Source organism: Mustelus asterias, chromosome 7 (assembly GCF_964213995.1).
Source record: "Mustelus asterias chromosome 7, sMusAst1.hap1.1, whole genome shotgun sequence".
Classification (NCBI taxonomy): Eukaryota; Metazoa; Chordata; class Chondrichthyes; order Carcharhiniformes; family Triakidae; genus Mustelus; species Mustelus asterias.
In genome coordinates this window covers 21,066,934-21,090,347 of record NC_135807.1, presented here as the reverse complement: position 1 = coordinate 21,090,347, position 23,414 = coordinate 21,066,934, and the positions used below count along the sequence as shown (strand labels likewise).

Genomic DNA, 23,414 nt, shown 5'->3' with positions numbered 1-23,414 from the left:
TGGGCTAATCAATGGCAGATGCAGTATAATTCGGATAAGTGTGAGGTTATTCACTTTGGAAGCAAAAACAAGAATGCAGATTACTACCTGAATGGCTGTAAATTGGGAGAGGGGAGTGTGCAGCGGGACCTGGGTGTCCTTGTGCACCAGTCACTGAAGGTAAGCATGCGTGTGCAGCAGGTAGTAAAGAAGGCAAATGGCATGTTGACCTTCATTGCGAGAGGTTTCAAGTACAGGAGCAGGGATGCGTTGTTGCAACTATACAGAGCCTTGGTGAGGCCACACCTAGAGTATTGCGTGCAGTTTTGATCTCCTTTTCTAAGGAAGGATGTTCTTGCTCTCGAGGGAATGCAGCGAAGGTTTACCAGGTAATTCTGCGGATGGTGGGACTGATGTATGAGGAGAGATTGACTTGATTAGGATTGTTTTCGCTGGAGTTCAGATGAATGAGGGGGGATCTCATAGAGACTTATAAAATTCTAACAGGACTGGACAGGGTAGATGCAGGGAGGATATTCCCGATGGTGGGGAAGTCCAGAACCAGAGGTCACAGTCTGAGGATTCAGGGTAGACCATTTAGGACTGAGGTGAGGAAACATTTCTTCACCCAAAGAGTGGTGAGCCTGTGGAATTCATTGCCACAGGAAGTAGTTGATGCCAAAACATTGAATGTATTCAAGAGGCAGCTGGATATAGCACTTGGGGTGAATGGAATCAAAGATTATGGGGAAAAAGCAGGATTAGGCTATTGAGTTGGATGATCAGCCATGATCATAATGAATGGCGGAGCAGGCACGAAGGGCCAAATGGCCGCCTCCTGCTCCTATATTCTATATTAAAATTATGTCCTCATCTTGCCTCTAATAGGTGGAAAGGCAATTTGTGAGAGGGATGCAAACAGTTTACAAAGAGATATTGATAGGTTAAATAAGTGGGCAAAAAGTTGGCAAATGGGTATAATGTGGGAAAATGCGAAGTTGTTCTTTGTACTCCCTTCCAAATAGAATATTATTTAAATGGAGCAAAACTCCAGAAAGCTGCAACAGAAGGGCGCTTGGAAATACAAAGCTAGCACACAGGTGCAGCAGGTATCCAGGAAGGCTAATGGAATGTTGGCCCTTATTTCAAGTGGGGTTGGAGTATAAGAGTGGGGGAAGTCTTGCTTATAAGGTATTGGCGAGCCCACATCTGGAATTGTTTTGGTCCTCTTAATGAAAGATATTTCATTGGAGGCAGTACACTTCTGATGATCCCTGGTATGGCAGGATTGTCGTATGAGGAAAGGTTAAACAAGTTGGGACTGTACTCATTGGAATTTAGAAAAATGAGAGGTGATCTCATTGAAACACATAGGATTCTTGTGGGACTTGACAGGGTAAATGCTGAGAGGACGTGTCCCCTCGCGGGAGAGTCTTGGACCAGAAGGCATAGCCTCAGAATAAGGGGGTGCCAATTTGAAACGGAGTTAAGTTTCTTCTCTGAGGGTTGCAAGTCTTTGGAACTCCTCACCACAGAGAGCTGTGGGGACAGAGTCCTTGTGTGTTTTTAAGGCTGAGATAGATTTTCGATCAGTAAGGGAATCCAGGGTTACAGGGAAGGGCAGTAAAGTGGACACAATGAATGTCAAATCAGCCATGATTCTATTGAATGGTGGAGCAGGCTTGAGGGGCCGATTTGCATACTTGAGTTCCTATTTTTTATTTTGGTCTTTAGCCTTCTACCAATCACTTTAAATTTATGCTCCCTAGTCACTGAACACTTTGCTAAAATAAATAAACCCTTCCAATCTACTCTATCCAGGTCCCCCTCAATTTTGTACATGTGAATCAAATCTCCTCACAGTCACCTCTATTCCAGGGAGTACAACCCAGCCTACCCAATCTTCCCTCATAACTGCAATTTTCCAGACCTGGCAATATCCTTGTGTTATAATCCAGGTCAGAACTCCACGGTTTTCATGAAGTCAGCCTGGACCATTTTGCACTTGGAATTTTGGCATGGGTAAACATAAGATGTTTCACTTCAGGTATGATTCAAATGACCCACTGGGGAGCTTTTATCAAACAAAGTTTATATAAGAACACAGTTAACACAGAAAATTAGCAACAACTTTTACCACTTGCAAACCAGCAAAAAAACAACTATTTGCATAAACCTTAGCTCAAAATACTGTTCCAACCAAACAAACATTCTTACAAACGCACACCCGTCTTAAGTTTAGCACAGAAAATAAGAATGCTCACGTGATGTAGCATTCCAACCCCCTCTGTGGTTTACTCCTTTGGATGGTGAGTTGAAAACAGAGACCTTCCGACCCTGATTCTTTCAGCACACTTAGAGAGACCGAGGCACTCCTTGCCTCAAGCTACTAAGTAGCCGGCCACCAAGAGCCAAACCTCCAATACCAGAGAGAGAGACAGAAACCCTGTTTTCAGTCTGAATTCCAAACAACTTCCAACTAGCAAAACTGAAAGTAACTCTGAATTTCCCTATGATGGGAACCACCTGACCGTGACCAGTTGCAAACCAGACAACTCAAAAGGGTCGTAAACTCCAGGACATTGCATTAGGCCCAAATTATAAATAAACGTTTCTGCAATTACCCTGCTACAACAACCATAAAAGATACCAGTACAGACAGAATAGCAACAAGCATAAAAGGCCAGGCCCTCTTAAATGAACTGCAGAGAAACATGATTAAATTACATTTCTTAAAGGCACAGTAGCGTCACACTTGTAAATGTCCTCTGAACCTTCTCTGGCAATTACATCCTACTTGCAATGAGGTGACCAGAACCATGCACCACCCTCCAGTTGCAAGCTAACTAATGTTTTCTTTATAGTTCCAGCATTATCTCCCTGCTCTAATTTATTCGTCAAAGTGTGGAATATGAATCAATTCCACATGCCTTCTTAACCACCTTATCAACTTGTTTTGCTACCTTCAGGGATCTGTGGACGTTCATACCAAGGTCCCTCACTTCCTCTACACCTTTCAGTATTCCTTCAATGTGTAATTCTGTCTTTTTGATTTCTGTACTATCATGAACAATCAAAGGAACATGCTATTTGATTTGATCAGCCAATCACATACAACCTATTCACCTGGCATCAATGCCAAGCACCCTTTTTAGCCCTTGGTATGAATTATTACGATTGTTTGAAATTTGGCATTTTTGTTTTTGTTCTGATGAGTGCAAGGCACACAGCTTTGGTAACATGTCTCTTTTGTCAGTAATATTCAAGTTCTGTACTACCAAAGAGGATCTTATGAATACAGCAGCAAAGTTTCCCTATCACCCAACAATGCTGCAAAAAATGTAGCATCTTCAATTTGGAATTGTGATAAAGCAAGCTCTGATCTAACAGTTAACCAGTAACAAATATTTTCTGGGTGGAGGGGAAAATGCAGAGCTGAATTCACTTGCATATGATTCTAATTAAATCATTTTCTCTCTCTTTGTCAGCTTACTTCTGCTATCCTTGACATCCTTTTGTGTGCATTATTTTTACTTCAAGCTAGCTATTACCTAATCTTGTTCAGCCCACAGGACCTGTGATCAAACTCTATTATGACCCAGACATTTGACTGAACTCTTCTTTGCATTGCCTGTGAATTAGAGTTGGGTCTCTAATTGTGCTGAGGTGTGTCACAAATTTGGCTATGTTATTTGAAAAAGCACTTGCACCCTCTCGCAAAGTGGTCATTCGGCTCTTGGCGCACTCTTGTTTTTGTCAACATCTGGTAAACTGACATTTCAAAAATGTGTTTACATGTATATTTTTTTCATTTTTTTGAAAAACAAACTGGAATAATTTAGATTACTTGATAATGGGGGGAAAACAATCATCTGTTTACTTATTTACTTCTGGTCTATTGTTAAGCTGGTTCAAGCAAAACATTCTAAAACAGCATATGCTGAAGTAAACAAGCTTATCCAAAACTTCCTCATAACTAAATGTGTTTGACCTGCAAAATATAATCTTAAATTGTTGATTCTCAGCTGAGATGTGAAAATACAAAAGGCCACTCTCTTGCATTTCTTTAGCCTTGTCCTGGGAAAAGTAGGGAACACTAGTTCCTAGTATTGTTCAGTATAACTGTGCTGACATGTTTATGAAATGGGGTTGCCCTGACCTATTGCATCTCAACAATAGTAAAGGGGTGAACAATGCTGGAAAGCTTTCATTTCCCCTTTTTCTCCTGGTAACAAGTAGAATAGGAGTAAATGAAACAATGCAGGTAGTATTGCCTCATAATGTACTGATAGGGCAACTCTGTTGGTGTAACATTATGTGATCTTTCAATGCCAGTGACACTATTAGTTGTTTGGTAGCACAGAACTTGAGTATTGCTGAAAAAAGAGAGGTGTCTAAACTTTTCATCTTGCACTCATAGGGCACTTTGCAAGGATACCAGTATAAGGGGGAAACAACAAATTATGCTGTATGAAAAGAGAATGCTGATTGATTGGCAGGTGGACTCTGGTAGCGGCATTGCCTTGGAGAATGCACAAGTTGATGGTGACTAAATGTTAACTGCCAATCACTGTTCAAAATTTAAGCTAGGCAGCTTTAATGATTTGTTATGGTATTGCCCTGGGGAATGAACCAGTGAATGGCTGTCACTTACTTTGTTCAGCTGAGGCAGGTGTAATGTGTGTGAATGTTCTTTCTGTCTGCAAAGAACAGGCCCCTCTGTATTAATACATGTAGCTTCCAGGATATGCAAATGGGTCACACTGCAAGCCTGACTGGCTACCTTAAATTGGTTGTCTTTTCTGGCAAAGTTCAGTAATACTATCTATTTCTATTTTATATTGCTAGTATGTAATTGTTCACCCCGTTGTCTGATCATTTGTTCATGGCAGCTACTGCATATTTGAGTATTAAGATGTTGTCATGTCCAGCAACCAAAAGACATTTTTAAAATTCATTCATGGAATGTGTACATTGCTGGGTAGGCCAGCATTTATTGCCAATCTCTAACTGCCCCTGCCCTGGACAAATGTGAGGTGATGCATTTTGGAAGATTTTTGCAGAAGCGAAGTATACAGTAAATGGCAGAACTCTTAGAAGCATTAACATACAGAGGGGATCTAGGCGTACAGGTCCCTGAAAGTGGCAACACAAGTGGATAAAGTGGCCAAGAAGGCATATGGCATGCTTACCTTCACTAGTCAGAGCATAGAGTATAAAAATTGGCAAGTTTCAGCTGTATAGAACTTTAGTTACGTCACATTTAGAATATTGAATAAGGTTTAGTCGTCACACTACCAGAAGGATGTGGAGGCTTTGGAGAGGGTCAGAAAAGGTTTACCAGGATGTTGCCTGGTTTGAAGGGTATTAGCAATGAGGAGCGATTGGACAAACTGGTTTGTTTTCACTTGAATGCTGGCAGCTGAGGGGGCGACCTGATAGAAATTTACAAAATTAAGAGGAATGGATAGTGGGAATCTTTTTCCCAGGGTAGAAATGTCAATTATTAGGGGACATAGGTTTAAGGTAAAAAGGGGAAAGTTTAAAGGAAATGAGAGGCAAGTTTTTTTTACAAAGAAGGTGGGAAATGCCTGGAATATGCTGCCAGAGGAGGTGGTAGAAGCAGATACAATAGCAACGTTTAAGAAGCATCTTGACAGATACGTGAATAGGTAGGGAATAGAGGGACACAGACCACATAGAGATAACGCCTTTCTAAACCAAAGACCTTTTATGTGTCGACGCAGACTTGGTGGGCCAAAGAGACTGTTCCTGAGCTGTACTTTTCTTTGTTCTCTTTGATTAAGTGGTGGTAAGCTCCCTCATTGAACCCCTGCAGCCCATGTGGTGCAAGTACACTCATTGTGCTGTTAGGGAGAGATTTCCAGCATTTTGATCCAATGACTGGAGAAATGGCAATATATTTCCAAGTCATATGTGTGTCTTGAAGGGGAACTTCCAAGTAGCAGTGTTCTCATCCATTTTGTTCTTGTGTGGGACTTGGATGTTGCTGTCTAGCCAGCATTTATTGCCCATCCCTAGCCAGCATTTATTGCCCATCCCCCCCCCCCCCCCCCCCCCCTTGTAGACAGCAAATTCCAGGTCCCTATCAAAGGCAATTAGGGATGGACAATATATGCTGGCCTAGTCAGCAATGCCTACATGTCATGACTGATTATTTTAAAAATCCAGGCAGTTAATAAAATTTTAAAGACTGACATATAGTGCTTTTGGCCACAGGACATCTCAATGATGTCAGCAAATGAAATACTTTTGCAGCACCTCATCTGACTGACGAAGATAAACTAATCCCTCCTTGTCCTCAATCTCGACAGCTACGCGGTTGACCAAACTCTCATCTTTAAGTCTCTCATCTTTACTGTTGCTCACCAGGGTGGGATTGCACTTGCGTTGTTCCATTCCTATCTAATAGTAACCAGAGTATCCTTTGCAATGGTTTATTTTCCTGCTTCTGCACAGTTGCCACTGTACCCCCCAAAGGATCTATCTATATGCTACCCTTCAGCAAAGACATCCAAAACCAGAATATTGGTCTGCACGTGTACACTGACAGCACCCAGCTCTACCTCACCACCACTTCTTTCAATGATCACAGTTGGTAAATTATCAGATTGTTTGTCAGACATCCATTACTGGACAAGCAGAGAATTCATAGAATCCTACAGTGCAGAAGGAGGCCATTCGGCCCATCAAGTCTGCAAACAACTACAATCCCACCCAGGCCCTATCCCCATAACCCCATGCTTTTACGCTAGCTAGTCTCCCTGATACTAAAGGGCCATTTAGCACGGCCAATCCACCTAACCTGCACATCTCTGGATTGTGGGAGGAAACTGGAGCACCTGGAGAAAACCCACGCAGACATGGGGAGGATGTGCAAAATCCACACAGTGACCCAAGCCAGGAATCAAACCCGGGTCCCGGGCACTGAGAGACAGCAGTGCTAACCACTGTGCCGCACTAATTCCTTAAATTAAAATTGGGAAGACCAAAGCTATTGTCTTTTGGCCCGAGTTACCAAGTTCATCCTTCTCATTTGCAACTGTTAGAACCACAGTGGGTGTTATTTGCTGATCAAGCCAAATCCCAGAGAGAAACCTGTCTTACTGATCATAAACTCTTTCTTTGTGTTCTGAAAACAGGGGAAAAACACTGATCCCAAGAGCATAGAATTTCAGTAACACTAATGGGATTTTTAAAAATTAAAAGATTTATGAGCAACATGAAAAAACTTAAGCACACAAGAAAGTTACACAATTAAAACATCTTACGAAAATTCCCCCAAAAAATCCACATAGAGCACACAAGTATATGCTGGGAAATCTCTATAAAAATGAGACATTAAAATAGGAGATGTAAATAAGTCATTTCCCAGAAAGCAAACAAATGGGAAAGGTAACGAAAATTTAATTTGATTTTAAGTAAACAGATTAAGTTCAATGTCGATAAACAATTATTTCCAATTCATTCCGTCTGTTTTCTGCCATATTGTATATCGTACTAGCAGGTGCATCCATCTGTTTCCTGTCCAGATTATTAGTTGCATTGATAGCCAGTAGGAGTGAACTATCCACCTGCCATTTATCTAGGAGCCGACAGGAAAAGTAACTTGTAGCCAAGGGAAATTACATCATTGTTCTGACCAAGATGTGTGTGTACGGATGGCCGGTCTTGATTTCTGTAATGAGTAGGTTGTCAAACAGTTAGAGCTCAAGTCATTCTCTGACCTGGAGAAACACAATGAATGTTTTCCTGCAGCATGGAATTTATGCAGACATTATTGTTTTCAATCAGTGAATTGATGCTCAATACCGTCATCCTGTGTGTAGTGTTGTGAGAAAGGCTATTTCAACTAAATCCCACTGCTTTCCTGTTGTTGAAGATTAGACTTTCCCTTTGACTCTGTGATCTTTTTGAATGTTCAATTTTCATCAAATTACCATGCACAATTACCATGAAAAATTTTCAAAAAATAGATTTTTGATAAGCTGCTACATGAATATATAGAATGTACTTTTATAAGTCAGTACGGTCTGACATTTTCATATGCTCAACCCTAAAATTCTGAGCAGTCTCAAAAGTTATGAATAAATAATCTTGAACAACAGCATTGCGGGTGGCACAGTGATTAGCACTGCTGCCTCACAGTGCCAGAGACCCGGGTTCGATTCCTGGCTTGGGTCACTGTCTGTGTGGAGTCTGCACATTCTCCCCGTGTCTGTGTGGGTTTCCTCTGAGTGCTCTGGTTTCCTCCCACAGTCTAAAAGACATGCTGGTTAGTTGCATTAGTCATGCTAAATCCTCCCTCAGTGTACCCGAACAGGTGTCAGAGCGTGGCGACTAGGGGATTTTCACAGTAACTTCATTGCAGTGTTAATTAACTTGTGACACTAATAAATAAAGTTTAAACTAATAGTTATCATTTTCAACCCTCCATCTTAGTTAGTTTCTTGTCAATTCCCAAAATTTAACCTGAATCCCCAGAACTTTATCTAGCTCAGTAACCTTTCATGTGGAACTTGCCATTTATTGAGTTGTTCACACTGTTCTTGAGCTATTACCTCTTCAAAGGAGTCAGCAATAGATTAGATGGGATCTCTGCATTCAAAACCATGTTGACTACAATTTAGTAAATGGTTACACCATCAGTAATCAATTGCACTCTTCTATGCAGGAATATTTTTTCACTTCCTGTATATGGAATCACAGAATTACAATTTTTACAGTGCAGAACATAAAATTAGGAGCAGGCTACTCGATCCCTTAAACCTGCTCTGCCTGCAACTTCAACCTACATTCCTGTCTATCCCCGATAACCTTTCAACCCCCCTCCCCCTGTTGATGATGAATCTTATCTTGGTCTGCCTTAAGACTATTCAAAGACTCTGCTTCCACTGCCTTTTGAAGAAGAGGGTTACAGAGACACATGACCCTGAGAAAAAAATTCTCCTATCTGTCTTCAATGGGCAACCCCTTTGTTTTTTGAAAAGGGGGCCATTTGGCCCATTGAGCCTCCACTGGCTCAAGTGCATTCTACCTAGTCCCATTCCCCTGCTTTATCACATAACCTTGCACATTATTTCTTTAGCAATCCAACTCCCTTTTGAATACCGCAATTAAACCTGTCTCCACCACCCACTCTGGAAGTTTGTTCCGGACTCCAGTCACCATTTGGGTGAAGTTAGTTTTTGTCAAGTCACTTAATAAGATCATATTTAATAAGATCTTATCATTTGATAAGGTAAGTGGCTGATTCCATTCCCTTGCATTATCTTTGTAACCCTTAATTCCCCAACTGATTTATAAACCGATTTCGGCCTTGAAAATATTTAAGATCTCCGCCTCCACTGCTTCCTGGATAAGAAATTCCAAGATTCACCACTCGAGAAAAGAAATTATTCGTCAAATCCATCTTAAAAGATGCATTAACTTGGATGCAGTACTCCAAATGAGGCCTAACTAGTGTCTTATACAGGTTCAACATGACTTCCTTACTCTTGTAATTAATGCCCTTATTAATAAAGGCTAAAAATACTATATGCTTTATTAACTGCTCTCTCAGCATCCCCTGCCATCTTCAATGACTTGCATACATAGACATCAAAGTCACTCAGAATCTGCACCACCTCTTAGAGTTTCTACATTCATTTTTTTATTCTCTATTTTTCTTACCAAAATGAATCACCTCTCATTTTTCTGCATTTAACTTCATCTGCCATGTGTCTTCCCAATCCACCAACATAACTGTATCCTTTTTGAGATCCTAGACTTTCCTCATGGCAGTTGACGGCATTTCCAATCCTTGTATCATCTTCAGGTTTCGAAATCATGCTCTGAGTGCCACAGTCTAGGTCATTAATGTATATCAGGAAGAGCAAGGATCCCAACATTGATCCTAGGAAACTCTAGTACAAACTTTCCTCCAATCAGAAAAACAACCATTTATTACCACACTGTTTCCTGTCACTCAGCCAATTTCATTGAAACCCTACAGTGCAGAAGGAGGCCATTTGGCCCACCGAGCCTGCACCAACAACCCCGCACATTTACCCCACTAATCCCTCTAACCTACACATCCCAGGACACTAAGGGGCAATTTAGCATAGCCAATCAACCTAACCTGCACATCTTTGGACTGTGGGAGGAAACCGGAGCACCCAGAGGAAAACCCACCTTGTAATAATAATTTCTTATTCAAGTGCCTACTTTTCCCTTTTATTCCATGAGCTGAAGTTTTGCTCACTGTGTCTGTTGTGTGGCACTAGTAGATGCGTTTTGAAAATCCATATAAACTACTTCCTATTTCCAATCTTGCCAATACCATCCCAGTGTCTACTGACTCCCTTAAAATTGTCGATGGCTCTCAAATCTCCATCTTAAGCACTCTGACATCCACCTTGTTTATATTGTAGTGATTATTTTTGGTGTAGATCATTGTGCAGATGATGAGCAACGTTCACAATCGTTACAGTGCATTCAGCTCAAGTCTGCACTGGTGCACTGAATGAGCATTCTGCCCAGTCATACTCCCTGTCTTATCTGCATAACCTTGCACACTAATTCCTTTCAGATAGCAATCCTTTTGAAAACCTCGATCAAACCTGCCCCCACCACTCTCTCAGGCGTTCGCTCCAGACTCCAACCACCCTTTGGTGGGGGGAAAAAATACTCCCATCACTTTTACTATTTTTTCCAATTATTTTGATTCTGTGCCTTCTAGTTGCTCATCTTCTCTAGTGGTTATTTGGACAAGGCCACTTAGAAAAAACAATGCCTTGTTTTCATCCCCTTTCAAGTTTGTTTACAACTTTCATTGGCCTACTCTCTCTATTCCCACTTGATTTATTAATTGGTAAGATTGTGCTTATTCTGAATTTTTTAACAAATTAAAAGTACGTCTTCATGGATAGATTTATCGTGTGATTAGTTAGGCAGGACCTGTTTAGCTGTTAATTGTGTTTAAAAACTGGCCTGGAGCCTATATAGACACTTTGGTGATGCTCAGCTTTGATTTGACTATAGAATTTGTGAATTTGCATCCCTTGACCCATGTATGATGTGTTAACTTTTTTTGGCTTAGTTATGAAGTATGAGAATACCTGTTTTATATGTTTTGCATCTTTGAATTTGTTTTAATTGCCATTTGACAAAGAAATACTTTTCTCTTGCATCCAGAATGGCTCCAACCATGAAGTTTGTTTTTCAGTACAATTGATCTCCAATCTGCTATGTGAACGGCAACATCCGATCACTTTAGCCATAGGCTACATTAGGACAATGGGAATGAATCCTGCACTGTGGTTTAAATGGATTTTAAAAATATTGGTATGGAGGCTGAAAAGTAGGTTGATGAATATTTTGCTTTCTGTTGATGCCTGTGATAGAAGAGGTAACAATTCGGGCACAAGAACTAAAGAACTGGTTAACTTTATTTAGAATGAAAAAGAGCAATGAGTGAATGCAGGATGTAGAATGATCTGTAAAGTACATAAAAGGAATTCAGGAGATGCTTAATTAGCAGCGGGTACATGAGATTATGGGAAGAAGGATAATTTGACGCAGACTGTGTGAATAGCTGAGGTGGTGAGAGGGAAAGGAAAAGCTGCCAATTTGGAACATAATCCAGAAGTCTGAAGGGAAAATGCAGGCTGATAAACAAAGATATAGGTTACACCACCAGCACAATAGTGGTTTCTGACCCAAGCATCAATCCTCCCCATCTCACCCTCCATTCACTCACAATCAGAATTGGATGTATCCATTTTACAATGTCAACATCTCCTGTCATAAAGTAAGTTTAACTAAAGTTAAATTTTGAAATTAATAAAGTTAATTGCGAAGGCCAGATTTCTATCTCTATTCTTTTCTTTATCTTGCACTTTAATTGAAATTGGGGATACTTATTGGGAGTCATGCACATATAACTTCAGTACACGATTTAAGGAATCCTAAATTATAATGGGGCTATTTATTACAAATTAACTCTGAATAGTTCATTTCCACTGACAGAAGGTGCCTTCATCTGAAGATTCATATTTCTTCTTGCAGGTCTTCCAGAACAATACTACAGTCTCACCTGGTTCCTCAGCCCAATCCTTGGATTGATCTTCACTCCTCTGATCGGTTCTGCAAGTGACCGCTGCACCTTGACCTGGGGCCGCCGGCGGCCTTTCATCCTGGCTCTCTGTATTGGAGTTCTCTTTGGGGTTGCACTATTCTTAAATGGTTCCCTTATTGGTAAGTATTCCGTTAATTCACTAGTTATGATGTAAGCAATGTTTATTGTTTCACAGTATCGTAAATAATTTGGAAGTAACTTAACTTCAAATTCTAACTCAATTTAGGAATTTCTGAATGTCATTGATTGGAAACCCCAGAAATAGTGTAGTACTCATTTTCCCTTTGAAACCTGTTTCATTTATGGTATATCTGAAGCTGAAAAATGCAAATCCCACAAGCAACAGTTTGCGAATACAGTGTAGATAAACAAGCAACAAAATATTGAAGTGCAAAATCTCAGATGTGCTCTTGTTGAATGTTTTAGCAACATGAGAATCTCTACCCTTTTCTCCAAGCAGCTTCAAGTGGTTAAAACAATGGGAGTTGTAACCACAGTAAATATTGTGGAGCAACCGCTGGTTCTTATATGCATAATTTAATTATTTTAAATACTGTGGTCTGAGCTTTTGGGTAATTGGGTCAAATTTGGAAAACTAGGAAGTACTCCGAGATAGCCTTATCATCCTTCAGGTAATAGTTGCTGTGTACTGAGATTGGGATAGAAAAACCTCCAGAGAGGGAGAATAATTATCTCACAAAAATCCAAGGAAGAGTTCCACCTGGGTATAGAGGTCTCTGCAACCACGTCCGAACCTTGGGGGTTGTAGTAAATAATGACTTAAAGTATATCTTCCAATATTCTGAAAGCATGTTTTTTGTCTGTTAGGCCACCAGGGCAAGAAAGCAGTAGAAAACTTGTAGAATGGGCAGTTGAGAGACAAATGAACTTTACTACAGGTAATAGGATGGTGGCACAGTGGTTAGCACTGCTGTCTCACAGCACCAGGGGCCTGGGTTCAATTCCCAGCTTGGGTCACTGTCTGTGTGGAGTTTGCACATTCTCCCTGTGTCTGCGTGGGTTTCCTCCGGGTGCTCCGGTTTCCCCTCTCAGTCCGAAAGACGTGCTGGTTAGGTACATTGGCCATGCTAAATTCTCCCTCAGTGTACCCGAATAGACGCCAGAATGTGGCAACTAGGGGATTTTCACTGTAACTTCATTGCAGTGTGAATGTAAGCCTACTTGTAACTAACAAATAAACGTTTTTGGAGGTGATGCAATTTGGTGAAACAAAATAGAAATCTCATCTCTTGCCTTTGGAAATGAGAAATTGAATGGAGCAGAAGAGCAAAGGGATCCAGGGCCACAGGTGTGCAAATCATTAAAAGCAGCAATGCTAGTCAGGAAAGCAATTAAAATCACAACAAAGGATTGGGATAAGATTTTCAAGGATCATACCAGGACTGAGTGATTACAGCTATAGAAATGATTAGACAGTTTGGGGCTTTTATTGAGGTTATTGATATATCTTGAACATTATGAATGGGTGGGCAGAGTAGATGTGAGGAGAAAGTTTCCACTTTTTGTATTTTTTTCGGGATGTGGGCATTGGCTAGGCCTGCATTTGTTACCCAGCCCTAATTGCCCTCGATCACCAGCTTGAACTGCTGCAATCCATCTGATGCAAGTATTCCCACGGTGCTGTTAGGAAGGGAGTTCCAGGATTTTGAGCAACAGAGAAAGAACAGCAGTGTTGGAGGGAAACTTGCATGTGGTGCAATTCCCATGCTTCTGCTGCCCTCGTCCTTCTAGGTGGTAGAGGTTGCAGGTTGGGAAGGTGCTGTCAAAGGAGCCTTGATGAGTTGCTATGGTATATACTGCTGCCACTGTCAGTGGTGGAGGAAATGAAGGTTTAGGTTGGTGGATGGGGTGCCAATCAAGCAAACTGCTTTGTCCTGGATGGTGTCCACCTTCTTGAGTATTGTTGAAGCTGCACTCATCCAGGCAAGTTGAAACCATTCCATCGTACTCCTAGCATATGTCTTGTAAATGGCAGACAGACTTTGGGGAAGCCAGAAGGTGAGCTACTGTCTGCAGAATTCCCAATCTCTGACCTCCTCTTATAGAACATAGAACATAGAACAGTACAGCACAGAACAGGCCCTTCGGCCCACGATGTTGTGCCGACCTTCATCTGAAACCAAGATCAAGCTATCCCACTCCCTACCATCCTGGTATGCTCCATGTGCCTATCCAATAACCGCTTAAATGTTCCTAAAGTGTCTGACTCCACTATCACTGCAGGCAGTCCATTCCACACCCCAACCACTCTCTGCGTGAAGAACCTACCTCTGATATCCTTCCTATATCTCCCACCATGAACCCTATAGTTATGCCCCCTTGTAATAGCTCCATCCACGCGAGGAAATAGTCTTTGAACGTTCACTCGATCTATCCCCTTCATCATTTTATAAACCTCTATTAAGTCTCCCCTCAATCTCCTCCGCTCCAGAGAGAACAGCCCCAGCTCCCTCAACCTTTCCTCATAAGACCGACACTCCAAACCAGGCAGCATCCTGGTAAATCTCCTCTGCACTCTTTCCAGCGCTTCCACATCCTTCTTATAGTGAGGTGACCAGAACTGCACGCAATATTCCAAATGCGGTCTCACCAAGGTCCTGTACAGTTGCAGCATAACCCCACGGCTCTTAAACTCCAACCCCCTGTTAATAAAAGCTAACACACTATATGCCTTCTTCACAGCTCTATCCACTTGAGTGGCAACCTTTAGAGATCTGTGGATATGGACCCCAAGATCTCTCTGTTCCTCCACAGTCTTCAGAACCCTACCTTTGACCCTGTAATCCACATTTAAATTTGTCCTACCAAAATGAATCACCTCACATTTATCAGGGTTAAACTCCATTTGCCATTTTTCAGCCCAGCTTTGCATCCTATCTATGTCTCTTTGCAGCCTACAACAGCCCTCCACCTCATCCACTACTCCACCAATCTTGGTGTCATCAGCAAATTTACTGGTCCACGCTTCAGCCCCCTCCTCTAAGTCATTAATAAAAATCACAAAGAGCAGAGGACCAAGCACCGATCCCTGCGGCACTCCGCTAGCAACCTGCCTCCAGTCCGAAAATTTTCCATCCACCACCACCCTCTGTCTTCGATCAGATAGCCAGTTACCTATCCAATCGGCCAACTTTCCCTCGATCCCACACCTCCTTACTTTCATCATAAGCCGACCATGGGGGACCTTATCAAACGCCTTACTAAAATCCATGTATATGACATCAACCGCCCTACCTTCATCAACACACCTAGTTACCTCCTCAAAAAATTCTATCAAATTTGTGAGGCACGATTTGCCCTTCACAAATCCGTGCTGACTATCCCGGATTAATCCGCATCTTTCTAAATGGTCGTAAATCCCATCCCTAAGGACCTTTTCCATCAATTTACCAACCACCGAAGTCAGACTAACCGGTCTATAATTACCAGGGTCATTTCTATTCCCTTTCTTAAACAGAGGAACAACATTCGCCACTCTCCAGTCCTCTGGCACCATCCCCGTGGACAGCGAGGACCCAAAGATCAAAGCCAAAGGCTCTGCAATCTCATCCCTTGCCTCCCAAAGAATCCTAGGATACATTTCATCAGGCCCAGGGGACTTATCGACCTTCAGTTTATTCAAAACTGCCAATACATCCTCCCTCCGAACATCTATTTCCTCCAGCCTATTAGCCTGTAACACCTTCTCTTCCTGAAAAACATGGCCCCTCTCCTTGGTGAACACTGAAGAAAAGTATTCATTCATCACCTCGCCTATCTCTACTGATTCCATACACAAGTTCCCACCACTGTCCTTGACCGGCCCTAACCTCACCCTGGTCATTCTTTTATTCCTCACATAAGAGTAAAAAGCCTTATAACACAGTAAGAGTTTTAGCAACACCAGGTTAAAGTCCAACAGGTTTATTTGGTAGCAAATGCCATTAGCTTTCGGAGCAACTTTCCACTCCATCTGATGAAGGAGCAGCGCTCCGAAAGCTAATGGCATTTGCTACCAAATAAACCTGTTGGACTTTAACCTGGTGTTGTTAAAATTCTTACTGTGTTCACCCCAGTCCAACGCCGGCATCTCCACATCATCTCCTCTTATAACGACAGTGTTTTATGGCTGGTGCCGTTCAGTTTATGTTTCATAGTAGCCCATTGGATGTTGTTAGTTGGGAATTGAGCAACAGTTTGAATGTCATGGGGTGATGACAAATCTACTGAAGTTCTTTGAGGACGTAACTAGTTGAGTTGACCAGAGACAACTGTTTATTTAGTTTTTCAGAAGCCTTTTGCCAAGGAATTTCATAGCAGCTTACTATGTAAAGTTAAAGTGCATGGGATTGTGGGTAGTGTCTTGAGATGGTTAGAAAGCTAGTTGGCAGACAGTTCCAATTGGCAAGCAGTAATTAGTGGGATCTGCAGGGATTTGTGCTTGGGCGTCAACTGTTCACATATATTAATAATTTGGATGAGGAACCTAAATGTATTATCTCCAAATTTGCAGATGATCCAAAGTTGGGTGGGAGGGTGAGCTAAAGAGGATGCAGAGATGCTTCAGTGTGATTTGGACAGGCTGAGTGACTGGGCATATGCATGGCAGATGCAGTATAATGTGGATAAATGTGAGGTTATCCACTTTGGTAGCAAAAATAGGAAGGCATATTATTATCTGGATGTAAATTCAAAGAGGTGGATACACAGGGACACCTTGGTATCCTCGTGCATCAGTCATTGAAACTAAGTGTGCAAGTACAGCAGGCAGTAAAGAAGGCAAATGGTATGTTGGCCTTCATAGCGAGAGGATTTGAAGATAGGGATATTTTACTGCAATTGTCGAGGGCGTTGGTGAGACCACACCTGCAGTATTGTGTTCAGTTTTGTTGCAGTTTTTAATCTGAGGAAGGATGCACTTGCTGTAGAGGGAGTACAACGAAGGTTTACCAGGCTGATTCTGGGATGGCAGGACTGTCACATGAGCACATGAGTTGGTTAGGATAATATCCATTGGAGTTTAGAAGAGTGAGAGGGGACCTTATAGAAACATATAAAATTCTAACAGGATTAGACAGTGTAGATTCAGAAAGAATGCTCCCAATGGTGGGGGAGTCCAGAACTAGGGGTTATAGTTTGAGGATAAAGGGTAAACCTTTTAGGACAGAGGTGAGGAGAAATTTTGTCACGTAAAGAATGGTGAATTTGTGGAATTCACTACCACAGAAAGTAGTTGAGGCCAAGATGTATTATTTCAGGAAGGAATTAGTTGTAGCTCTTGGGGCTAAAGGGATTTGGGGTTAAGGCGGGATCAGGGTTTTGAATTTGACGATCAGCCATGATAATGAATGGCGGAGCAGGCTCGAAGAGCCAAATGGCCTAATCTTGCTTCTATTTTATATGTATGGTTGGATTCTGTCTTTTTGTGATGGTCATTGCCTAGCACTTATGTGGCACAATGTTACTTGACATTTTATCAGGCCAGACCTGAATATTGTCACAGTCTTGCTGCAAATAGGCATGGACTTCTTCAGAATCTGAAGAGCTGCTAATGGTGCTGAACATTGTGCAATTATCAGCAAGCAATCATTAGCAAGCATCCCCATTTCCATGATGTTAGGAAGATCATTGGAGCAGCTGACGATGATTGGGCCTAGGACATCACCCTGAGGAATACTGCTGCGATGTCCTGGGGCTGAAATGATGGCCTCCCAACAACTGCAAACATCTTCCTTTGTGCCAGGTGTGACTCCAACCAGTGGAAAGTTTTCCCCCTAATTTTATTAATTTCAAATTTGCCAGGGTTCCATGATGTCTCATTTGGTCAAATAATGTTGTGCTATCAAGGGCAGTCTCTCTCTCATCTCACTTCTTCTGAGTTCAGCTCTTGTCTATGTTTGGGCCAAGGCTGTTATGAAGTCAGGAGCTGAGAGGCCCTGGCAGAACCCAAACTGAGCTTGACTGAGCAGGTTATTGCTGTGCAAGTGCCACCTGATAGCCCTGTCAATTACGGTTGATAACTAGGCCGATTGGATTTGCCTTGCTTTTTATGGCTAGGACATTCCTGGGCAATTTTCCAACTTGCTGGGGGTATATGTGGAGGAATCCAAAACTAGGAGTTATAAATACAAGATAGTTACTAATGAATCCAAGTGGGAAATGAAGAGAAATTTCTTACTCAGCAGTTAGAAATTGGAACTCGCTAACACAGGATGAAAGAGGTGAATGGCTTAAATGTTTTCAAAAGGAAAGATGAGTACGTAAAAGGGTAGGAAAGATCTGGTGAGCAGCTGAGATTATGTAGATGGAATGGGATGAGACATGTGGAGTAAACGCACCAGCAGACTAGTTGAGCTGGCCTGTTTCTCTCTGTTGTATAAAAACAGCAGGTACTTTTTCAAAGCAATATATTAATCAGAGAAGGTTATTATAAAACCTGTCTTTTCAAAGATTTGCAGTACCTGGGAAAAAATATGATTAAGACACAGCCAGTCAAGATTTCTATAATTTGACATATCTTCCCATACCTTGATTTCTTTGGTTACATTAAGTAAATTCAAAAATTCTTGATCTGGCTACTTGTTCATCTGGAACTCTGGTTCCTGGGCCTTCCACCTGCCTCAGATATGAGGCAGCTTTCGCTATGATTGCCAAGGACCTGAGTAAAGGTCAACTGCAACAGATCATAACCCAAATAAGAACCACTTGATCAATATTCTAACTGTTAAATGACTATGAAATGTAATACGAACACAAGTTGTTGTATATACACAGCAGGTCAGTCAGCAAATTGTCACCAGTATGTAGAAAACCAGATAGGTAAATCAATATTTTCTCTAACTATTGAATTGCTTGTTTTCACTGTACAAGAATTAAACTGTTAAATACAATGTGGCAGTCCAGTTTATACACTGATTACCTCTAGCAAGCAACCACAGTTTGTCAATAAGCAAATTAAAACTTTTCCACATTAATAAATCTTGCATTGCATGTAAAGTGAAAGTATCTCAAATCATCTCTCCACCAAAACGCATTGATAGACTAAATACTGGTCAAAGCTTAATTTAGGTATTACTGGTAGAAAAAGGTCTTTTCTGACCAGGTTATTGATAAAAGCATGGAATTCATTCAAATTTTGAAATTTCAGTACATAAATTCAATACATAGGGCGGCACGGTAGCACAGTGGTTAGCACTGCTGCTTCACAGCTCCAGGGACCTGGGTTCGATTCCCGGCTTGGGTCACTGTCTGTGTGGAGTTTGCATATTCTCCTCGTGTCTGTGTGGGTTTCCTCCAGGTGCTCCGGTTTCCTCCTACAGTCCAAAGATGTGCGGGTTAGGTTGATTGGCCATGCTAAAAATTGCCCTTAGTATCCTGAGATGCGTAGGTTAGAGGGATTAGTGGGTAAATATGTAGGGATATGGGGGTAGGGCCTGGGTGGGATTGTGGTCAGTGCAGACTCGATGGGCCGAATGGCCTCTTTCTGTACTGTAGGGATTCTATAATAAACAAGTTGGTTCACTGGGCAATCGTACTCTGGGAATTGGCATTGCATCAATTCAGTCTAGACGGGTGCTGACACTATTGGTCAAGGATTTTGAGTCAAAGCTTTGAGTCTTGACTGAGAAATGACATGAATTTTGCCACACACTGAGCGGCACAGTGCTTAGCACTGCTGCCTACAGCACTAGGGACCTGGGTTCGATTCCTGGCCTCGGGTCACTGTCTGTGTGGAGTTTGCACGTTCTCCCCATGTCTGCGTGGGTTTCCTCTGGATGCTCCGGTTTCCTCCCACAGTCTGAAAGATGTGCTGGTTAGATGCATAGACCCAAACAGGTGCCGGAGTGTGGTGACTAGGGAAATTTCACAGTAACTTCATTGCAGTGTTAATGTAAGCCTTACTTGTAACTAATAAGTAAACTTTAACAGTTTCTATCAAAAGATTAGAATTGGATAAACACTTCTATCTTTTTATGCCTTAGTTCCCCAACATGGAATGCACCATTTTTACCTGTCTTAACTCACTCCCTATTTTGGATCCTTGCTCACACCCATAGTATATCTTTGCATTTTTATGGGAATCTTGTTTTGCTTCAAACTGGAAGAAATGCTAACCTGGGAAAAAACAATAGATATTGCCAGATACTCTGCTTTTGAGCTAGTCCAAAGCACCTATTCCACAGCAACTGATTTTTATTTCCCCCTGGAATGTGTGCATCGCTGGCTAGGCCAGCATTTATTGCCCATTCCTAATTGCCCTTGAGAAGGTGAAGGTGAGCCTCCCTTGAACCAGTGCAGTCCATGTGGAATAGATAGTGGAATGGAACCACTCAAATCAGCAAATTTCCACAGAAAGGAAATGAGTTCAAGTATTTAAGGTGTCCATAACATGCTCATTTCTCTTACTTGAAAGCAAATTTACCTTCACCACACAATGCTTTGTGGATAGTTTCATTAAAAATCCACAAAGCATCGTTTTTTTTTGTAAATTTGATTAAGTTAGTAGTCTTCAGTTTGATTCATTCACATGCTTTGGGAATTCCATAAATCCAACCTCTTTCACATGAGAAAAATGGTAGGAAGCAATTCATAGGAAATGTTTCCTGTTGTTTTCCTTTTAATAAAAGAATTCTCAAGCAGTTGTCAGAGGAGTATAAGTCCACATCCTTTATTATTGGAACACTGTGCTCATATCAGGTCCAAATCTTTACACCACCTCCTGTTATGGTCTTCAGAAGAAACAACTAATTTATTTTACAAGTAAACACGTTTTCACATGTGCAAGAATACTTAACAGAACAACTATTTTTCATGTAGCAGTAGCACCAATGAGATGAAGTATACATGAAGCCGACATTTGCATTCAATGTGTCATTTTTGCTCTAAAAAGCAATCAATTTTTCGCACATCGTTAGATGTACTGAACTAAACAGGATGCAGTGGGATTCCCCCAGGGGTCGTTATTAGGACTATTGTTTTTCCTTGATATAAGTGACCTGTTCTTGGGTATAGGGAATACTGTTTTGAAATTTATGAATGGCACAAAAATTAGCAGAAGAGGGTGTAGGTAGACTGGTGAAATGGGTAGATGTACTAAGGGTAAAGTGATACAATTCAGGAGGAACGACATGGTGATGAGGTAGTGTAATCTAAATGGTGTTATTTAAAGGGTGGCTACAAACGCCAAGGGACCTGGGGGCACATGTTTCCAAATCTTTCAAGGAGGCAGAGCAAAAACAATTAATAGTTGCTACTGACCAAAGTATAGTTGCAATATATAAATCAGTTCAAAAAACAGGATACACCATTGGATTCAGTTTCACACTTATCAAAATTATGGGCCAGTACTTGAGAATTCTGCAGAAGGACATGGAAAATGACATTTGAAAACTTTTAGGGTAGACCAAAATGAAGATGTAAGCTTTTATTTTGCGTTGTAAAAGTCCTTGATGTTCCAAAGCATTTGACGTCTAATGAGTAAGTGAATTGCTATTTGAAATGTAGTCACTGGTATTTTAGTACACAAGTGATGACGAGTTTGCACGGTCCTAAGTGAGACACCTCGGGGCCTTGTTTCCACGTGAATACTCAGGTGCCCCTTAGTTAATCTGAAAGATAAGTCATGCTCTGAAGTATCAGAACATGTTCCCAAATCTTGAAGGGGGTTTTGAATCATAAACATTTTTGTTGTGCTGGGGTGTGAGTGGCAGTATTTATCAGTATCCTCAAAGAAATTTTTCTGCTATCTCGATGTCCATAGCTATAGTCTTAAATTTCCAAAACACACAATTCTTTCAAAGGAATGCCTTTTTCTTGGGGCTTGTCCCCTCTGACAGAAAATAAGGTATTTATTATAAACAAGGGCTGAGTACCACCACCCAGGGAGCAGCCTTTCACCTGTACCAGCGTGAGGGTGGGGAAAGAAAGTGCTGAAGTCGGCTTGTGAATTGCTTGACCCATTGTCACGTTTCCATTGTCACAAGTGGCACAGTCACATGTACCAATGAGACCTTGATGCTTTCCGGGTTCAACTGTTACAAAGATTTTATATTATTTGGTACTAACAAAATTATAACTCCATTTAGATGCTATAAAGAAAATAAGCTATCAAAACTGTTAAAAATGTTACCTTTTACTTCAAGAAAAATTGTTACATGGAACCATGACATGTTTCATTTCTCTTTGATTTTCTCCATCAGTCCCCCATATGGTTTAAAGTTTTATACAGTTTCCAAATTGGTGTATTTTTGACACTGCTTGTCGAATAACTATATAAATTTTCATATCAAGTGAGAAATAGTCATAGAGCCATTGAATCATACAGTGCAGAAAAGGCCCTTCAGTCCATCAAGTCTGACCAACAATACCACTAAAGGCGCGCTAATCCCATTTTTCTGCATTTGTCCCATATCCTTGAATGTTAAGATATTTCAAGTGCTGATCCAAAAATGTTTTAAAGGTTGTAAGGTTTCCGGCCTCGACTACCTTCCCAGGCACTCCATTCCAGATTCCCACCATCCTCTGAGTGAAAGTTTTTTTCTCAAATCCCCTTTGAATCTCCTGCCCCTTACCCTAAATCTATGTCCCCTCGAGATTGACCCCTCAACCAAGGGGAACAGCTGCTTCCTACTCACCCTGTCCATAGCCCTTAAAATCTTATAAATCTCAATCATGTCTCTTCTTAGCCTTCTCTGCTCTGAAGAAAGCAATCCAAGCCTATCTAGTCTCTCCTTTAGCTCAAATGTTCCATCCCAGGCAACATCCTGGTGAACCTCCTCTGTAAACTCTGTAGTGCTATAGTGAGGTGACCAGAATTGCACCCAGTATTCCAGCTGTGACCTAACCAATGTTCTGTACAACTCCAACATTACCTCCTTGCGCTTGTACTCTATACCACAACAGGTGAAAGCAGGTGTCCCATGTGCCTTCTTAACTATCCTATTCATCTGCTCTGCCACCTTCAGGGATCCGTGAATAATTATCCCAAGATTCCTCTGAGCTACCCATTGTCCTGCCATTCATTAAATAATCCCTCATCTTGTTGTTTCTTCCAAAGTGCATCGCTTTGCACTTAAATACCATACCATCTGCAACTGCTCTGCCCATCTAACCAATCTATCTATATCTTCCCTTACCAGCTTCTTCACTATTAACCACCTGCCAATCTTGATGTTGTCTGCAAACTTATAGAATTTAAAACACTTAAAGGGGAGTTTAAAACAGAGCATCACAGCCTCAGATTTAATTGCACTTTTATTGCGACAAGGAGAAGCACGCAAGATGTTAGAAGTTGATG

General features: G+C 41.4%; 1 protein-coding gene across 1 annotated transcript in view; it reads left to right on the top strand.

Moving 5' to 3' along the window:
- Positions 1–23,414, top strand: part of slc45a4a (solute carrier family 45 member 4a) — a 49,539-nt gene that overhangs the window by 12,275 nt on the left and 13,850 nt on the right. The window contains exon 3 of the mRNA XM_078215787.1: positions 12,049–12,237. Within this exon, the coding sequence (XP_078071913.1) occupies positions 12,049–12,237 (189 nt within the window). The remainder of the gene's footprint in view (positions 1–12,048; positions 12,238–23,414) is intronic.